This window comes from Delphinus delphis, chromosome 1 (assembly GCF_949987515.2).
Source record: "Delphinus delphis chromosome 1, mDelDel1.2, whole genome shotgun sequence".
Lineage (NCBI taxonomy): Eukaryota > Metazoa > Chordata > Mammalia > Artiodactyla > Delphinidae > Delphinus > Delphinus delphis.
In genome coordinates this window covers 22,555,440-22,573,536 of record NC_082683.1, presented here as the reverse complement: position 1 = coordinate 22,573,536, position 18,097 = coordinate 22,555,440, and the positions used below count along the sequence as shown (strand labels likewise).

At 49.0% G+C, this 18,097-nt stretch overlaps 2 protein-coding genes across 29 annotated transcripts in view; one reads left to right on the top strand and one right to left on the bottom strand.

The window, feature by feature from the left end:
- Positions 1 to 325: 325 nt before the first annotated feature.
- TMEM200B (transmembrane protein 200B) lies at positions 326 to 4,233 on the top strand. The gene is made up of 2 exons (XM_060017646.1): positions 326 to 409; positions 2,402 to 4,233. Exon 2 carries the CDS (start codon positions 2,422 to 2,424, stop codon positions 3,343 to 3,345), a length of 924 nt encoding a protein of 307 aa, XP_059873629.1. The 5' UTR covers positions 326 to 409; positions 2,402 to 2,421; the 3' UTR covers positions 3,346 to 4,233.
- A 1-nt stretch (position 4,234) lies between these two features.
- Positions 4,235 to 18,097, bottom strand: part of EPB41 (erythrocyte membrane protein band 4.1) — a 204,351-nt gene continuing 190,488 nt past the window's right edge. For 9 of the 28 annotated variants that reach the window (XM_060017470.1, XM_060017495.1, XM_060017542.1 and 6 more), the window contains 3 exons: positions 10,767 to 10,847; positions 7,865 to 7,969; positions 4,728 to 7,209 (listed from right to left, as the gene is read on the bottom strand). In XM_060017470.1, the coding sequence (XP_059873453.1) occupies positions 7,871 to 7,969; positions 10,767 to 10,847 (180 nt within the window). In that variant the 3' untranslated portion in view covers positions 4,728 to 7,209; positions 7,865 to 7,870. Of the gene's footprint in view, positions 7,210 to 7,864; positions 7,970 to 10,766; positions 10,848 to 18,097 lie in introns of all 28 variants that reach the window. The other 19 variants (XM_060017563.1, XM_060017578.1, XM_069540883.1 and 16 more) reach the window with 6 other exon arrangements.

Below are 18,097 nucleotides of genomic sequence, written 5' to 3'. Positions count from 1 at the left end.
GGGACTCTGCGAGACGGGGGAGGGCGTGCGGGCTTCGAATCCTGTCTGCTCGCTCAGGCTGTGGGGCTGGGTCTCAGTTTCCGCACGTGGGAAGAGGGCGCCCTCCCAGGCCTTCTGAACGACGTTAGCGGGGGACTCGAGCCCCCGGATCCTCCGAGTCACCGGGCGCGCACACAGCGCTTACCTGCGAGCCTCAGACTTGAGTCGCTGCCTCCTTCCAGCCGTGGGGCCTGCCCGGGCCCCGGCCAGACTGTCCCTGGGGCTCCAGGAGGGCGGGGCCAGGGCAGCGCTAGGCGGGGCCGGGCCAGGGGGCGGGGCCGGGGGCCGGGATTCCTAGGAGACCGCGGCAGTGCCGCGAGCCGCGGCGCGCGGACTCGGACCCGGACCCAGCCGGGTGCGGAGGCGGCAGGTGAGCAAAACTAGGAGCCTGGGGTTCGTCCCCCACTTTCCCCAACTTTTTGTTTAGCCTCTCCCTGCAGATGGGCGCTGAGTGGGGGGTCGGAAGCCCGGTTCCCCCTTTCCCCGGAGTGTGGACGCGCGGGGAGGCGGGACCCCGGAGTGTCCGGGATCCAGCCCCGAGCAACTTCCCGAGACATGGGACCTTCGGACTGTGTCTCCAAGTTTCTGCCTCTCAGGGGTCCCCAGCGTCGACCCACGCCCTCCAGAGTCTCAGGGTCTCTGAGCATGTCCCCATCTCTCTGCAAGCCTCCGCTTCCCTTCCCGCCAGGACCCGCGGTGGCTCAGGGGTGACCTTTCCGGAGCTGGGGCCGGAGCGCCAGCTCTGGCCTGGGGCGGGGTGGTCATATCTCCAGTTTGGGGCTGGGGAAAGGGCTCCACACTCAGAGACCGGGGTGGGGAACGGGGCTCGCCTCCTCCCAGGACGCTCCCGGGTCTGAGCAGAGAAGTGACCAGCGTTGGGTCCTAGTAGAGCCCCCGTCCTGTGTGGCCTATGACCCTGGCAGGCCCCTCCGCCTCTCCGGGCCGCAGTTTCCCTCTGTGAACACCAGGCTTTGGACGCGGAAGACGCCGGGGCTCTATGCTAGGCCCTGGGCCTTCAGCGCTCCTGTCGGAGGCAGGGATGGGGTGTCCTGCTTTGAGCTTCGGGGGTGCGAATGGGGAGTGAGTAGGGTAACAAGGCCTCCTTCCTGGGGCCTCGACTATGGGTTCCAACGTTGCAGCTGTGGAGAAACCAGACTGGGGCAGTGAGGATGCACCACTGGACAGCGAGGTGCTAACCCTCCTCTCCTAAGGCCGGAGCGCCCCGGCCGGGGCACGGTTTCCTCCCACATCCTCCCTTCCGTGGGGGCCACACCACACGCAGCCCCGCGACTCCTGCCCGGCCCGGATTCACTCCTCAGGTCGCAGGCCAGGCCGCACCAGCAGCCGGGAGGGGCTTAAGCAGGGCGGCCCAGACCCTGCGGCAGCCAGAGGTGCAAGGGCGGTGCTGCTCCGGCCGGGACGCGGGCCACTGAGGCCTCGGGCGGTGGAGGCCGGAAAGGAGGCCAGGCGGCTGGAAAGGGGGATGTTTCATCCCGAGGAGCCCGAATTGGAAACGCTGCAACCTGGGGGAACAGCGTTGCCCGAGCTGACAGGAGAGACAGGAGGGGAGCTCACTTGGCAAGGCCCGGCGCCCGGCACCCGCAGCCCCCTGCTTCCTGCCCTGGCGTTAGCCCGGCCGCTGGAGGAGGGGGCGGCCTCTTCTTCGCGGAGTTTAAAGAAATCCTGGGCCAAATCTGCCACTTGTTTTGGTCAGAGCGGTCTTCTCGGAGTCTAGCTCAAGTCTCTCTTGCTGCATGCAGCTTCAGTGCTGACTGAGGAGGTCTGGAAGGAGGAGGCGGGCAGGAAGAGGCTGGAGGCCGCGACACCCACTCCTTCCTTCCCTGCGGTACTTGAAGCGCAGCAGAGGGGAGGTGGGGCCCGCGAGCGACCCCAGCGGACCCGGGCGGCTGAGTGCCCCCCTCCCTCCTTTACTACGGTGCAGCCACCTGCGGGGGTGAGCTCGAGCTCGGGCGGCACTTACCCTGGAGACTCCGCTGCCGGGGGCCCCACACCTCCCGAGGCCCGGGACCCGCAAGCTGGCCAAGAGGGCGCAGGCGGCCGGAGCCCCGCAGCCAAGGATGCGCCAAGGAGCAGCCCGCGACCCCCTCCCTGGTCTCCGCCCGCGGGCCCGGCCAACTCTGGCTTCTGCCGCGCGTCCCTGGCTCGGAGCTCCGCTGCGGAAAACCCGAGCGGGGGCGGCTCCCCGCCTCGCAGCCCGGGAAAATCCGGGGGTGGCCGCCAGGGATCTCCAAGCGTCCTGGGCCAGGCAGCCCCATCTTCCCTCCCGGATGTGGGCCCCCGACCTGGCGCTCCGACCGTAGGCCCGTCGGTTCAGTCCCTGCCTCCCACCTTCTCTCCGCAGAGCGCCAAGACGACTGAGAGATGACGGCTGGGAGCCCCGGAGACTGCGGGGAGGTGCGGAGGAGCCCCGAGGGCCGCGTCTCCCGCCTGGGCCGCCGCCTGGGCCGCCGCCGGCGCCCGCGCTCCCCGCCCGAGCCCCTGCGGGTGCGGGCGCGGCTGCGGCTGCGATCGCCGTCGGGGGCGTTCGCGGCGCTGGGGGCGCTCGTGGTCCTGGTGGGCATGGGCATCGCAGTGGCCGGCTACTGGCCGCACCGCGCCGGGGTCCCGGGACCCCGGGCTGCAAACGCCAGCGCGCCCCCGCTGAGCGAGCTGCGGCGCGAGGGTCGGGGCGCCGGCCGGGCCCACGGCCCGCACGAGCGGCTGCGACTCCTTGGGCCCGTGGTCATGGGCGTAGGCCTGTTCGTGTTCATCTGCGCCAACACGCTGCTCTACGAGAACCGAGACTTGGAGACTCGACGGCTTCGTCAGGGGGTGCTGCGGGCTCAGGCGCTCCGACCCCCGGACGGCCCGGGCTGGGACTGCGCTCTCCTCCCCAGCCCCGGCCCCAGGACTCCCCGAGCCATAGGCTGCGTGGAGCCAGAAAGCTGGGACCTGTCCCCGTGTCGGGGTACCTCACCAGTCCCATCAGTGCGGAGTCTGCGTTCAGAGCCTGCTAATCCTCGCTTGGGGTTACCTGCCCTGCTCAACAGTTACCCGCTGAAGGGCCCAGGGCTGCACCCACCCTGGGGTCCACGGACCCAGACTGGCCATGTGATTATCACCGTGCAGCCCTCTGGTTCCTGCATTGAACATTCCAAGTCTCTGGATCTGGGCCTTGGGGAGCTCCTGCTTAGGGCCCCAGCAGCTCGGGACTGTGCTCACCGAAGCTGGCCACGGCTGGACCGCCTTAGTCTGGGGGGTTACGCCAAGTTGGGAGGAGGAGGGGACTTGGGGGCCCGGGTCTGAGGAGCAGGGGACAGCCTGCTATGAGGCTGCAGCATGGACCATGGTACCGGACTAGGATGGGAGTCCCAATGTCTAGTAGATGCTTCAGTCACATCCCAGACTGGGGACGGATGCTCTGGCCCCAGCAGCTGCTAAGGCATCCTGACTTGCATGTCAGCAGAGAAATGCCAACTGCACAAGGGTTCAAAAAGCCGGAGAGAATGTGTTTTAACGTGGAATCTGGAGACCAGCATGACTCAGCCTTAGGAATTCCTTCAGCCTCCAAAAGTGGCCTTAGCCCTGGACAGGTACCTGAGGGGGCTGGAGGTCCAGGCCAGGGTGATTGGGAGATGTATCTGGTGTCTTGGCAAACCCAAAGTGGTGGGCAAGGACCCTAAGACTTGGAAGGTAGGTTGTGATGTTACAGGCTGGGACAGGCTCCCTCCAAGGTGGCACTAGTGATAGGGTTTGCGCCTCTGGGAAGACGGGCAATGGGGTGGAGCTGAGATGTTCCACCGCCATCTGGGATGGAGACTGAGCCTTTAATTCCTACCACGTCAAGCCCTCCCCCCCTCAGCCATGCAGGGTATATCCCACGAGGGCTACACTGCTGCCAATGCCTTCATACTGAGGGTCTGGCCCCTCCCTTAAAGAGGTCTGAGAAGCCCCCTTTCTCTCCTTTGTCGTGGCCTGTGCCACAAAATTTCCCTCCAGTTGGCAAAAAGCATATGCCGGTTCCCAGAAATCCTTTTATATGTTGAAACTGCATTTTGGTCAATGTGGACACCTTTAGAAAATGGCTTGGATTTGGGTCTTCCTGTCGCACGTTTAATTTTTCCCGAGTTGCCGGTAAGAGAAGAGAACTTTAAAAGTTGATCAATCTTCACAGAGTCCTTTTTTTTTTTTTAAGTTTATTGAAAAATGCAATACAAGAAGAAGCAAGACCAAACAGTATCTAAACACTACCACCACTTCTCTAACTACAAAAGGCCAAAACGGCAGACCTAATTATTGCCTATTTAATCTAAGGATTTTGCCAATTTGATTCGGCTGGCATAGTTCCTATTTTGTCAAGAAATGTAAACAACTACTTGATATGATTCATAATTTTTCTTTTTTAATTTACAAAGCTCCTTCATTTTTGTCACCAAAATAAAACATTTGAGAGAGATCTGTAAAACCAACCAGCCTGGGGCTAAGATCCTGGACAGGTATTTTCCACGAGCCTTCCTTGGTGTTGGTCAGGCCATAGCCCTGGCTCCATTTCCCGAGGTGGACTGTTGCTCCCTCACCCTCAGCTGCCCCGCAACACACGGTGGGGGCCTGGGGGCGGGCAGAGGCCCTGACAGGTCCCTGCAGCCAGGCTCTGTGGGCCCTCAGCGGATAAATTCAGGTCCTGCTTTGTGGGTGGGTTGGGTAGGTGGGTGGCAGAGACCTCACGTGGCTTGGAAGAAATCTTTGTTGCTGAAGTGAGATAAAAATAAAATTGCAGTGAGAGTTGTTCCTGTGCTGTGTCTGAGTCACTTTAGGAAAACTGCCAAGTTGTTGACACTGGAAATGAACTCTTCTCCCCTCTTCACCATTTCCACTTGGACAGTCTGTTTTTCTTCACACACACGCACACACACAGTGGCAGAAAGAAAAAAAAAGATCCAAACAATTGCCAAACCCCAAGTTCTGTAACCAGAGAGGGAGGAAAAGGAAAGAGGCTTGGAAGGACACCCCTCGTGTTGGCTTGTCCGAATCATGGCTTCTCAGCGCCAGAAGGGCACTGGAGATCTTCTGGTCCGACTTATAGACAAGGAAGCAGGGTGAAGTGAGTTGGTGACAGATTGAGGGGAAGTTCAGGCCCCTGATTTGTGGTCCTAGGCAGTGAAAGTGGCCACACTGACCTGGATGGCACAGAATACTCAGTGTGCCAGGTTCCTGACGTGCATGCTGTGCCCTCTTCCTTTCCCCATCTTCATTCCACAGGTTGCAGCTCTGCAAGCTCCGGCAGCTCTTCCAGCAGGACAGCTGGCCATTGGCAAGTGAGCTCACATCGCATGCCTATATGATGTGAGCTGGATTTCCAACCTCACCACCGCTCTGGGCAACAAAGCTCGGGCTTGGGCATGGCCTGGAAAAGCCCCATCGCTCCAGACCGTATGCCCCAGGCTGTCTGTCCCTGAGACAGGGCACTCTCCTTCCCCCCGAAGCCTGTCACATATCCCACCTGAGCTCTTCCTGTCCCTGCCCAGAGAGAGCTACCTGTTGGTTAGTAACAGTCTCAAGTAAGTACTAAGAGAAAAACGCACACTCGTGAAAACAGTTCAAACCAACTGAGTTTGTCTAAACAGGTCAGCCAGCAGAGACTCCGGAGACGTGCTGCGGGCTGGGAGCAGAGGCTGTAGACTTCTCTCCTGCTCGCCGCCCTGGAGCCCCCAGCCACTGCTGACTGGGACCCACTGTCCACCTCAGGAAGCTCACTTTCTGTCCTAGAATCAGGATTCTAAGAACTTGTAGGTAGATCTGTTTGTGGGAAGCAAGCTGGAAGATCAGAGAGGCCCTACTGAATAAAAATGTCCCCTAATCTTTACCAGGAATAGTGGGATTGGGGACATCAGTCCTCATTTTCAAAATCAAAAACAAAAAATTAAACCCAAACCCACCACAAACATCAAGCCACAAAACCTGACAGACCTCAGATGGCAAGTGGGGATGAGTGGAGCTGGTGTTTGTACCCCTTGTCAAGTGGGGTTTTGTGGGGAGCGTGGCCCCTAAAAGCCAATTCCCACACTCCAGAAGGGTCTCTGCAGGCAGGGGCCGGTCTGGACCACGATCGCCTCCTCTCTCAGTCACATCCTCTCTCACCCCAGGATTAAAGAGAGAGGCTCAGGGATGTTCTCCTGGAAATACTTCTTAGCAGGATCCAACTGAGGTAAACTCCACCACTCCCCTGTGTGAAGTGCACATTCCCAGAACTAGAAAACCTTTAAAAAAATCTCGTCAACTTTCTTTGTCCAAATCACCACTAAAAATGTGCGGTCAGTGCTTTTGGCCCAAAGTGCCTATTTTTCTGTGAGTTTTGGTCTCTCCTGAGATGGGAGGTGGGGGGAGCACTTAGGAGAGCCACTGCTTCTGATGAGGTAAAAGGGGGGGGAGGGCAGGAAGGTGAAGGCCACGGATATGTTCAAACATTCACAGTATCAGATATATCTGAAGCAACTTCTTATGTCTTTGATCTAAAGAAGCTCCAAAAAGAAAGAACAGGAGAGAGGAAGGAAAACAATACTACATTCTTAGCAGACGCCTCTGCCTCCCCATACCACCCTCAGCAAAGGGACAGGGACATCTTCCTGGGGTCTCTGGATCAGGGCAGCCGCCCTGCCTGACATTCTGATAAAGTTACATCACTGGCTCTGAGAAAGGGCTGGTTTATGAAGTTTCTGCTGCCATCTAAAGGGTATAAACTAGGGGAGGAGCAGGGAAGCCCCATTAAGCTGGCTTTGTCCCCCAGCACAGCTGACAGAGTCATTGGAGGATTTCCCGAAGAATGCTGGGGACCCTGCCAGTGTAAATGGGGAGAGGCTGGGCTGAAGGGGTTACAAACCACCCCATAAAAAACAAAAGGCTCTTTAAAAACAGTCCAAAGAGTGAAAAGTTGAACAATTTCTGGTATCACAATATAGAAAAATGTATTCAAAAGGATCAGTGATATCTAGAAGACTTTCTTGGTATAAACTCCAAATAGAAAATGAAATTGCTTTTCTGGTGGTTTAGAATCAATCATTTTAAAAGTCTGAAGTCTGACTATTGCAGGTTAGCTTCTTTATCATTCTGCTCGTTTTCTCTGGGACGGGAGATGGGCAGGGAGTCGGGGGAGGGGGGAGGGTAGGACAGTTCCTAGAGGAAAGAAAAAAGCAAAGTTTTAAAATCCCGCAAAGGAGACTGCTACCCAGTCCCGGTGCCAAGTTCTTGTGGCCACAAGTGACAGTCAGGGCCCGAGCGGTTTTACAGGGCCCCGTCCTACCTGGTGACTGATGGCTTCTTCAAGTTATTTGTAAACTACTTGTAGGCATGACTTTATCTGGAACCCTGGCTCCCAAAAAGCAGCTATCTTGCTTCCAACTCTCTAGTCTGGCCCCAGAGCTTCAGCCCTTTCTTTCCTATCCCCCAAACCCTCATTTCCAGACAGCTAGCGCTGCTTTTCTTGGTTTTGTTCTTCTCCTCTGGCCCTCCCAGGTCTAGGCTCAGAGAGACTTGTGACAGCAGAGAGTAGAGCAGCAGGGAGAAGTGGGGGGAGATGAGGTGGAGAAGCTGGAGGATGCGTGAAGATTCAAAAGGTGGGTGGGATTTACATCCACGCTTGGTGTATCTCTTCCACCCCGTCACTGCTGGCACCGCTGAGGGCAGGAGGAGACCTAGCTGCTTTAGTTGGAGCCAGACACTTAATGACCTCCCACATCCTCCTCCTCAGCCTTCCTCTGCCTTCGGTTTATCAAGTCCCAGCGTGGACTCCTCTGGGGGGACGACTCCACTCCACACGCACGGCCCATACCTGAGCTCACTCCTCAGAGATCTCGGTTTCCTGATGGACGACCACCTTGGTCACTGACATGTCTGGGTGCTGCTCCTTTGCCTCCTTGATGGCCTGTACGAGGACCTGAGAAAGACAGAAACAACGTCCATCAGGCAGAAAGCAGCCTGGCTGGTGAAAAAGGCAGGGGTCATAGGACACCATTTCTCTGGCAAGTTCAATCTTTCTGTCTGCAGAGCCAGAGCAGCATGTAGGCTAAGCCAAGCTGACGATGGCCGTACCCACCCTATCCTGCTTAGGGAGGCTCCTGGACTGAAAACACAGACACAGGGAGAGCTTAGAGCTGTCTCCAAGGAATCAGGGAGGGCCTTGAGGGCTGACAGCCTCGGTGGCTCTGGGAAGATTCACTCGAGAAAGGGAGTCTGAAGAACAAAGTGAAATCTGTGTTCAGCGTAGGGTAACCGGGAAGCTCAGGACAGGAGAGGAAACTAGCGAAGCAGCTACAAGAAGGAAGAGATGTCTCTGGCTGAAGTAGAGACAAGAAAGGAAGAAAGAGTGGGAGGCCCATGACACGCCACATACTGGCCTAAGTACATTACTTATTATGATTTACTTGATCTTTACAACAACTCAATGAATTAAGGCAGGATCCTTAATTTCATATTTTAGACGTGGAAACCGAGGTTCAGTGGTTAAAGTGCTTAACGTTTCACAGCTAGTAAGTAACACAATGGGGATTTTCACTTGAGTCTATCAGACTTTCCTCTTTGCCACACTGTTTTTTAGTTTCAGAGGGAGGTGGAGGGGATGACGACCCTATTTTAGTATCTGGAGGAGTTTTGATCATTTTAGAAAAGCTGAAGGGAGCAGAGGGAAAGTCAAAGAAGAACAATGACACGACTACTCCCCTTGGGCTGCAAGTCGCTGAGCCTCAAGCTCAGAGCACCCCAAGGTGGAGGAGCCCAACACAGACTTTGGGGGATGGTGGCATGGGATTCTCAGTGCCAGGCCTCCATCGAAAAGGACTCTAGCTAGATTTGACCAGCTGACTGTTAACCCTGGCTGTTAAGACTACTTCTAGGAGGGACGGGAAGAAGGGAGATCCCTCTTTTGGTCTCTTGACTCCATGAAAGCCGTTCTTGGCACCGCTACCTCTACAGGCCCCTGCTCATCCTCTCAGCTTGTTTGCTCAACCAGTCTGCTCATGCTTCAAGGCCCAGCCCAAGCCCCCTCTCTGGTTACTCTGGCCTACACCCCTCTCTCTCTGACAGCCTGCACCTTCTTAAAGTGCCCACTCCCGATCCAGAGTGCACCACATCTTAGCCCTTCCACATGTCCCTCATGTCTCAGAGACTGAGGGACACTGGAGCACCTCTCTGAGCTATCAAGTGTGCTTGTCCTTTTGTCCCAATAACCCTGAAAGAAACCTATGATAATCTTTATTTTACAGAGGGCAAAACCACAGCTCAGAGAAGTAAAATAACTTGCTCAAGGATACACAACCAGTAAGTTGCAGAGTCAGGATTCAACCCAGGTCTGTCTCACTCCAAAGCCAAAACACCTTCCTATGCCATCTAGCACAGATGAAGCACGTGGCAGGGGCTCAGATCACATCAGGCCGCGTAGGTGAGTGCAGGCTGGTAACACAGCAGCATCCCTTGCGCTGGGGCAAACAGACTGCAAGGCCTCCCACTTGGGCTTTTTGCAGCCTTGTTGCTGGGACCCTCAGCCCGGTGTTCTCAGCTGTAAGTCTCAACCCTGCTACCAAGGGAACTGTCAGCACTGCCACTCAGTCTATTTCTTCTTTTTAAGGCACTCAGCATATCAGCATAAAGGCCACAGAACTATTGCTCCAGCACTCCTGTCAATGATTCCAGAAGCATTTACATGCAGTCTCTTCCACCCCCGCTTCTCTGTAGCTTTACTGTTCTAACCTCACCCAGCAGAGAATTGGGAACATTAATCCTGACCTTATTATTTGCTAATTGCTCGAAGCACACAATTAGCACCTAATTAACATAAAAGCATAGAATTTTAGCACTCAGAGGGCCCAGAAATTAGCTAGATCAACCTACTCTCTTTTAGGAGAGAACAAAAAAAAAATATATGGGAGGTAAAGTGATTTGCCCAGGGTCATACAACAAGTTAGTGATAGATCTAGGACAGAAATTAAGTTCCAGGTCTCCTGAGTTCCAGCCCCATGACACTGTGTCCCTTCTAGCTCACCCCTCTGAGGGTAGAGACTACATGTTGGTTTGATATCATCTACTGTCTCCAGCACAGGTTTGGGTACATGATATCCCCTGAACAGCAACAGCTCTATTTACTTGGAGCCCCCCACATGCCCCACAATGTACATCTGTATCTCACTTGATTCTCACAACTTTGAAGGAAGATGCTATCTTATAGATGAGGAAACAGAGGCCTAGGGAGTTAGGGCTAGAATATGGTAAGAACTAGGATTTGAGTGTAAAGCCCATGTTCTTTGCATTACACTTCCCTGCTTCTCCAATCTACGGCCCCCATCCCACAGGCCTCAGTGATCCGACGCCCTTTGTCCTTCTTCTCGATTAAGAGCTAGCTAAGGAGCCCCCTTGGAGATAAAGCTGTTATCTTTTTTTTTTTTTTTTTTTTTTTTGGCGGTACGGGGGCCTCTCACTGTTGTGGCCTCTCCCGTTGCGGAGCACAGGCTTCGGACGCGCAGGCTCAGCGGCCATGGCTCACGAGCCCAGCCGCTCCGCAGCATGTGGGATCTTCCCGGACCGGGGCATGAACCCGTGTCCCCTGCATCAGCAGGCGGACACTCAACAACTGCGCCACCAGGGAAGCCCCGTAAGCTGTTATCTTTTGCAAGCCAATTTCGGTGTCCATCAGTGATCCTTCCCCAGAACCTCTCCCATGCCCAGGATCTCAGCATTCCCACCTGATCATGGTCAATATCGGCATCTCCTGTAATCACAATTCGCTTTTCAATCCGGGTCTCTGAAATCCCACCTTTTACAGTCTGAAACAAAAGGGAGGTGACCGTGTGAGAAAGAAAGAAAAACCCAAACAGCAAAACAAAACAACAGCAAGAAGTTAGTCTGAAAACTATACTCCAAATTTTAATCTGCTGCTGGGTACTGAATAGGGAAGCTTTCTCACACACTTGTTCAAAATCTTGGCTGGACCTGCTAAAATGAGCACACGCCTATTCCCTAGTATTGCTAAAACCTTTAATAAGCTAAACAGAAAGTCATAATTCTCTATTATTTTTACCTTTTTCTTCCTCCCAAACACCAAAGAATTTCTGTGAGTAAACAAAACAGGTGTTCCTGTTTGCTCTTTTCCTATATATTTTGATTGTTTTCAAGAGGCAAACAAATCAGAAGACTATGAACAAAAAATGTCATGAAGCTTGAAATTAGGCTCTTTATTTTAAGACATTTTCATATTACTGATGTCAAAAGACCCTCAAATAATCCCCCCAGGGTAGGTAGGTTTCCCTACTTCACAGATGAGGAAACCATGGTCTAGACATATTAAGTAACTGGCTTCCAGCCATCTGTGTGTTGATGATGGAGCTTGGTCAGCAATCTAGATTTCTTATGTACAAGAAAATGCTTTTTCATCTAGTGCTACCGCCAACATGGATTGTCTCTGATTTTCTGGGAGTAGTCCCAATTTTAGATACTTTGTCCCTCTTGCACCCATAAACAATATTCTAATAATTTTAATATTTCAGCATCCAAACTACAGTTCCCATGGCCTTGATCCTGGACATGACATAAAAATGCTTCGTGAGACCCTGAGTTCTGATATTTGGCTTGGAAAATATGGTTGCTTAATAACACCAACAACACCTGCCCTTAAACGGACTTTTTTCTTAATAGATCTTTATTGGAGTATAATTGCTTCACAATACTGTGTTAGTTTCTGTTGTACAACAAAGTGAATTAGCCATATGCATACATATATGCCCATATCCCTCCCCCACTCCCTATCCCACCCCTCTAGGTCATCGCAAAGCACCGAGCTGATCTCCCTGTGCTATGCTGCTGCTTTCCACTAGCTAACTAGTTTACATTCGGTAGTGTATACATGTTGATGTTACTCTCACTTCACCCCAGCTTCCCCTCCCCCACCGCGTCCTCAAGTCCATTCTCTATGTCTATGTCTTTATTCCTGCCCTGCCACTAGGTTCATCAGTACCATTTTTCTTTTTTAGATTCCATATATATGTGTTAGCATACAGTATTTGTTTTTCGCTTTCTGACTTACTTCACTCTGTATGACAGACTCTAGGTCCATCCACCTCACTACAAATAACTCAGTTTCATTTCTTTTTATGGCTAACATTCCATTGTATATATGTGCCATATCTTCTTTATCCATTCATCTGTCGACGGACATTTAGGTTGGTTCCATGCTCTGGCTATTGTAAATAGTGCTTCAGTGAACACTGTGGCACATGTCTCTTTTTGTTTTTTTTGTTTATTTATTTATTTATTTATGGCTGCATTGGGTCTTCGTTGCTGCGCGCAGGCTTTCTCTAGTTGCAGCGAGTGGGGCTACTCTTTGTTGAGGTGCGTGGGCTTCTCATTGTGGTGGCTTCTTTTGTGCTGTGGAGCACGGGCTCTAGGTAAATGGGCTTCAGTAGTTGTGGCACATGGGTTCAGTAATTGTGGCTCAGGGACTCTAGAGCGCAGGCTTGGGCTTAGTTGCTCCGTGACATGTGGGATCTTCCCGGACCAGGGCTCGAACCCATGTCCTCTGCATTGGCAGGCGGATTCTTAACCACTGCGCCACCAGGGAAGTCCCCGTGTCTCTTTTTGAATTATGGTTTTCTCAGGGTATATGCCCAGTAGTGGGATTGCTGGATCATAGGGTAGTTCTTTTTTTTAGTTTATTAAGGAACCTCCATACTGTTCTCCATAGTGGTTGTATCAATTTACATTCTGACTAACAGTGGAGGAGAGTTCCCTTTTCACCACACCCGTTCCAGCATTTATTGTTTCTAGATTTTTTGAGAATGGCCATTCTGACCAGTGTGAGGTAATACCTCATTGTAGTTTTGATTTGCATTTCTCTAATAGTAAGTGATGTTGAGCATCTTTTCATGTGCCTCTTGGCCATTTGTATGTCTTCTCTGGTGAAATGTCTATTTAGGTCTTCCACCTATTTTTTTAATTGAATTGTTTGGTTTTTTTTGTATTGAGCTCCATGAGCTGGTTGTATATTTTGGAGATTAATCCTTTGTCCATTGTTTCATTTGCAAATATTTTCTCCTATTCTGAGGGTTGTCTTTTCGCCTTGTTTATGGTTTCCTTTGCTGTGCAAAAGCTTTTAAGTTTACTTAGGTCCCATTTGTTTATTTTTGTTTTTATTTCCATTTCTCTAGGAGGTGGGTCAAAAAAGATCTTGCTGTGGTTTATGTCAAAGAGTGTTTTTCCTATGTTTTCCTCTGAGTTTTATAGTGTCTGGTCTTACATTTAGGTCTTTAATCCATTTGGAGTTTGTTTGTTTGTTTTTTGAGTTTATTTTTGTGTATTGTATTAGGGAGTGTTCTAATTTCACTCTTTTACATGTAGCTATCCAGTTTTCCCAGCACCACTAATTGAAGAGACTGTCTTTTCTCTGTTGTATGTTCTTACCTCCTTTGTCAAAGATCAGGTGACCATATGTGCGTGGGTTTATCTCTGGGCTTTCTATCCTGTACCATTGATCTATATTTCTGTTTTTGTGCCAGTACCATACTGTCTTGATTACTGTAGCTTTGTAGTTTAGTTTGAAGTTGGGGAGCCTGATTCCTCCAGCTCTGTTTTTCTTTCTCAAGATTGCTTTGGCTATTTGGGGTCTTTGTGTCTCCATACGAACTGTAAAGTTTTTTGTTCTAATTTTGTGAAGAATGCCATTGGTAGTTTGATGGGGATTGCATTGAATCTGTAGATTGCTTTGGGTAGTATAGTCATTTTCACAATATTGATTCTTCCAATCCAAGAACATGGTATATTTCTCCATCTGTTTATGTCACCTTTGATTTCTTTTATCAGTGTTTTATAGTTTTCTGAGTACAAGTCTTTCGCCTCCTTAGGTAGGTTTATTCCTAGGCATTTTATTCATTTTGTTGCGATGGTAAATGGGATTGTTCCTTATTTTCTCTTTCTGATTTTTCCTTGTTAGTGTATAGGAATGCGAGACATTTCTGATTTTTTTTTACATCTTTATTGGAGTATAATTGCTTACAATGGTGTGTTAGTTTCTGCTTTATAACAAAGTGAATCAGTTATACATATACATATGTTCCCATATCTCTTCTCTCTTGCGTCTCCCTCCCTCCCACCCTCCCTATCCCCTGATTTTTTTTTTTTTATGTTCCTGATCTTAGTAGAAATGCTTTCAGTTTTTCACCATTGAGTATGATGTTTGCTGTGGGTTTGTCATATATGGCCTTTATTATGTTGAGGTAGTTTCCCTCTATGCCCATTTTCTGGAGAGTTTTTATCATAAATGGATGTTGAATTTTGTCAAAAGCTTTTTCTGCATCTATTGAGATGATCATATGGTTTTTATTCCTTAATTTGTTAATATGGTGTACCACATTGATTGATTTGCGTATACTGAAGAATTCCTGCATCCCTGGGATAAATCCCACTTGATGATGGTGTCTGATCCTTTCGATATGTTGTTGGATTCTGTTTGCTAGTATTTTGTTCAGGATTTTTGCATCTATGTTCATCAGTGATACTGGTCTGTAATTTTTTTTGTGATATCTTTTTCTGGTTTTGGTTTCAGGGTGGTGGTGGCTTCGTAGAATTAATTTGGGAGTGTTCCTCCATCTGCAATATTTTTGGAGAGTTTGAGAAGGATCGGTGTTAGCTCTTCTCTAAATGTTTGATAGAATTCGGCTGTGAAGCCATCTGGTCCTGACTTTCGTTTGTTGGAGGATTTTTAATTACAGTTTCAATTTCATTACTTGTGATATGTCTGTTTATATTTTCTAATTCTTCCTGGTTCAGTCTTGGAAAATTGTACCTTTCTAAGAATTTGTCCATTTCTTTGTGGTTGTCAATTTTATTGGCATATAGTTGTTTGTAGTAGTCTCTTATAATCCTTTGTATTTCTGTGGTGTCAGCTGTGATTTCTCCTTTTTTCATTTCTTATTTTATTGATTTGCATCCTCTCCCTTTTTTTCTTGGTGAGTCTGGCTAAGGGTTTATCTATTTTGTTTGTCTTCTCAAAGAAACAGCTTTCAGTTTTATTGATCCTTGCTACTGTTTTCTTCATTTCTATTTCATTTACTTCTGCTCTGATCTTTATGATTTCTTTCCTTCTACTGACTTTGGGTTTTCTTTGTTCTTCTTTCTCTCGTTGATTTAGGTGTAGGGTTAGGTTGTTTATTTGAGATTTTTCTATTTCTTGAGGTGAGACTGAATTGCTATAAACTTTCCTCTTAGAACTGCTTTTGCTGCATCTCATAGGTTTTGGGTCACTGTGTTTTCATTGTCATTTGTTTCTATGTATTTTTTTATTTCTTCTTTGATTTCTTCAGTGATGTCTTGGTTATTTAGTAACACATTTTTTAGCCTCCAAGTATTGTGGTTTTTACAGTTTTTTTCCTGTAGCTTATTTCCAATTTCATAGCATTGTGCTCAGAAAAGATACTTGATATGATTTCAATTTTCTTAAATTTTCCAAGGCTTGATTTGTGACCCAATGTGATCTATCCTGGAGAATGTTCCATGTGCACTTGAGAAGAAAGTGTACTCTTCCACTTCTGGGTGGAATGCTCTATAAATATCAATTAAATCTACCTGGTCTATTGTATCATTTAAAGCTTGTGTTTCCTTAGTTATTTTCTGTTTGGATGATATGTCCATTGGTGTAAGTGGGGTGTTAAAGTCCCATACCATTATTGTGTTACTGTCTATTTCCACTTTCCTGGTTGTTAGCATTTGCCTTATGTATTGAGGTGCTCCTATGTTGGGTGCATAAACATTTATAATTGTTATATCATCTTCTTGGATTGATCCCTTGATCATTATGCAGTGTCCTTCCTTATCTCTTGCAACAGTCTTTATTTTAAAGTCTATTTTACCTGATACGAATATTGATACTCCAGCTTTCTTCTGATTTCCATTTGCATGGAATATCTTTTTCCATCCCCTCATTTTCAGTCTGTACGTGTCCCTAGGTCTGAAGTGGGTCTCTTGTAGACAGCATATATATGGGTCTTGTTTCTGTATCCATTCAGCCAGTCTGTGTCTTTTGGATGGGGCATTTAATCCATTTACATTTAAGGTTATTATCGATATGTATGTTCCTGTTACCATTTTCTCTTTTTTAAAATTTATTTATTTTATATATTTATTTTTGGCTGTGTTGGGTCTTCATTGCTGCGCACAGGCTTTCTCTAATTGTGTCAACAGGCTTCTCATTGTGGTGGCTTCTCTTGTTGCACAGCAATGGGCCCTAGGTGTGCAGCCTTCAGTAGTTGTGGTGTGTGGGCTCAGTAGCTGTGGCTCGAAGGCCCTAGAACGCAGGCTCAGTAGTTGTGGCACATGGGCTTAGTTGCTCTGCAGCATGTGGGATCTTCCCGGACCAGGGCTTGAACCCGCGTTCCCTGCATTGGCAGGTGGATTCTTAACCACTGCACCACCAGGGAAGCCCCCTATTACCATTTTTTAAATTGTTTGGGGTTTGTTTTTGTGGGTCTTTTTCTTCTCTTGTGTTTCCCGCCTAGAGAAGTTTCTTTAGCATTTGTTGTAAAGCTGGTTTGGTGGTGCTGAATTCTCTTAGCTTTTGCTTGTCTGAAAAGCTTTTGATTTCTCCCTCGAATCTGAATGAGATACTTGCTGGGTAGAGTAATCTTGGTTGTAGGTTTTTCTCTTTCATCACTTTAAGTATATCCTGCCACTCCCTTCTGGCCTGCAGAGTTTCTGCTGAAAAATCAGCTGATAACCTAATGGGGATTCCTTTGTGGGTTATTTTTGGTTTTTCCCTTGCTGCTTTTAATATTTTTTCTTTGAATTTAATTTTTGTTAGTTTGATTAATATGTGTCTTGGTGTGTTTCTCCTAGGGTTTATCCTGTATGGGACTCTCTGTGCTTCCTGGATTTGGGTGACAATTTCCTTTCCTATGTTAGGGAAGTTTTCCACTATAATCTCTTGAAATATTTTTTCAGACCCTTTCTATTTCTCTTCTTCTTCTGGGACTCCTATAATTCGAATGTTGGTGCATTTGGTGTTATCCCAGAGGTCTCTGAGACTGTCTTCAATTCTTTTCATTCTTTTTTCTTTATTCTGCTCCTCGGCAGTTATTTCCACCATTCTGTCTTCCAGCTCACTTATTGATTCTTCTGCCTCAGTTATTCTGTTATTGATACCCTCTAGTGTATTTTTCATTGCAGTTATTGTGTTGTTCATCTCTGTTTGTTTTTTCTTTAGTTCTTCTAGATCTTTGCTTAACATTTCTTGTATTTTCTCAATCCGTGCCTCCATTCTATTTCCGACATTCTGGATCATCTTTACTATCATTACTCTGATTTCTTTTTCAGGTAGATTGCCTCTTTTCTCTTCATTTATTTGGTCTTGTAGGTTTTTACCTTGCTCCTTCATCTGTGACATATTTTTTTGCTGTCCCTTTTTTTAGTGGTGTGTGGGCCTCTCACTGTTGTGGCCTCTCCCGTTGCGGAGCACAAGCTCCAGACGCGCAGGCTCAGTGGCCACGGCCCACGGGCCCAGCCACTCCACAGCATGTGGGATCCTCCCGGACTGGGGCATGAACCCACGTCTCCTGCATTGGCAGGTGGACTCTCAACCACTGCGCCACCAGGGAAGCCCTGCTGTCTTATTTTTTATTTTCTTTTTTTTATGAGTGGGATTGTGTTCCTGTCTTACTGGTTGTTTGGACTGAGGCTTCCAACACTGGAGTTTGTAGGCTGTTGGGTAGAGCTGGGTCTTGGTGCTGAGATGAGGACCTCAGGGAGACCTCATTCTGATGAATGTTCCCTGGGGTCTGAGGCTCTCTGTTAGTCCAGTAGTTTGGACTCAGAGCTCCCACCGCAGGCACTTCAGCCCGACCCCTGGCTCATGAACCAAGATCCCGCAAGCCCATGCCAGGCGGCAAAAAAAAAAAAAAGGAGAACAATAACAAAGTAAAAAATAAAATTAGACGAGGTAACTAACAGATATGTTAGAAAAAATATAAAAATAAAATATAGATGAAACAACAACTGGAAGGTAAAACAGAACCACAAGAGTAAAAAAGAGGAG

Excerpts from the sequence above, each read along its gene's own strand:
- TMEM200B (XM_060017646.1), top strand. The coding sequence starts at position 2,422 with ATGACGGCTGGGAGCCCCGGAGACTGCGGGGAGGTGCGGAGGAGCCCC.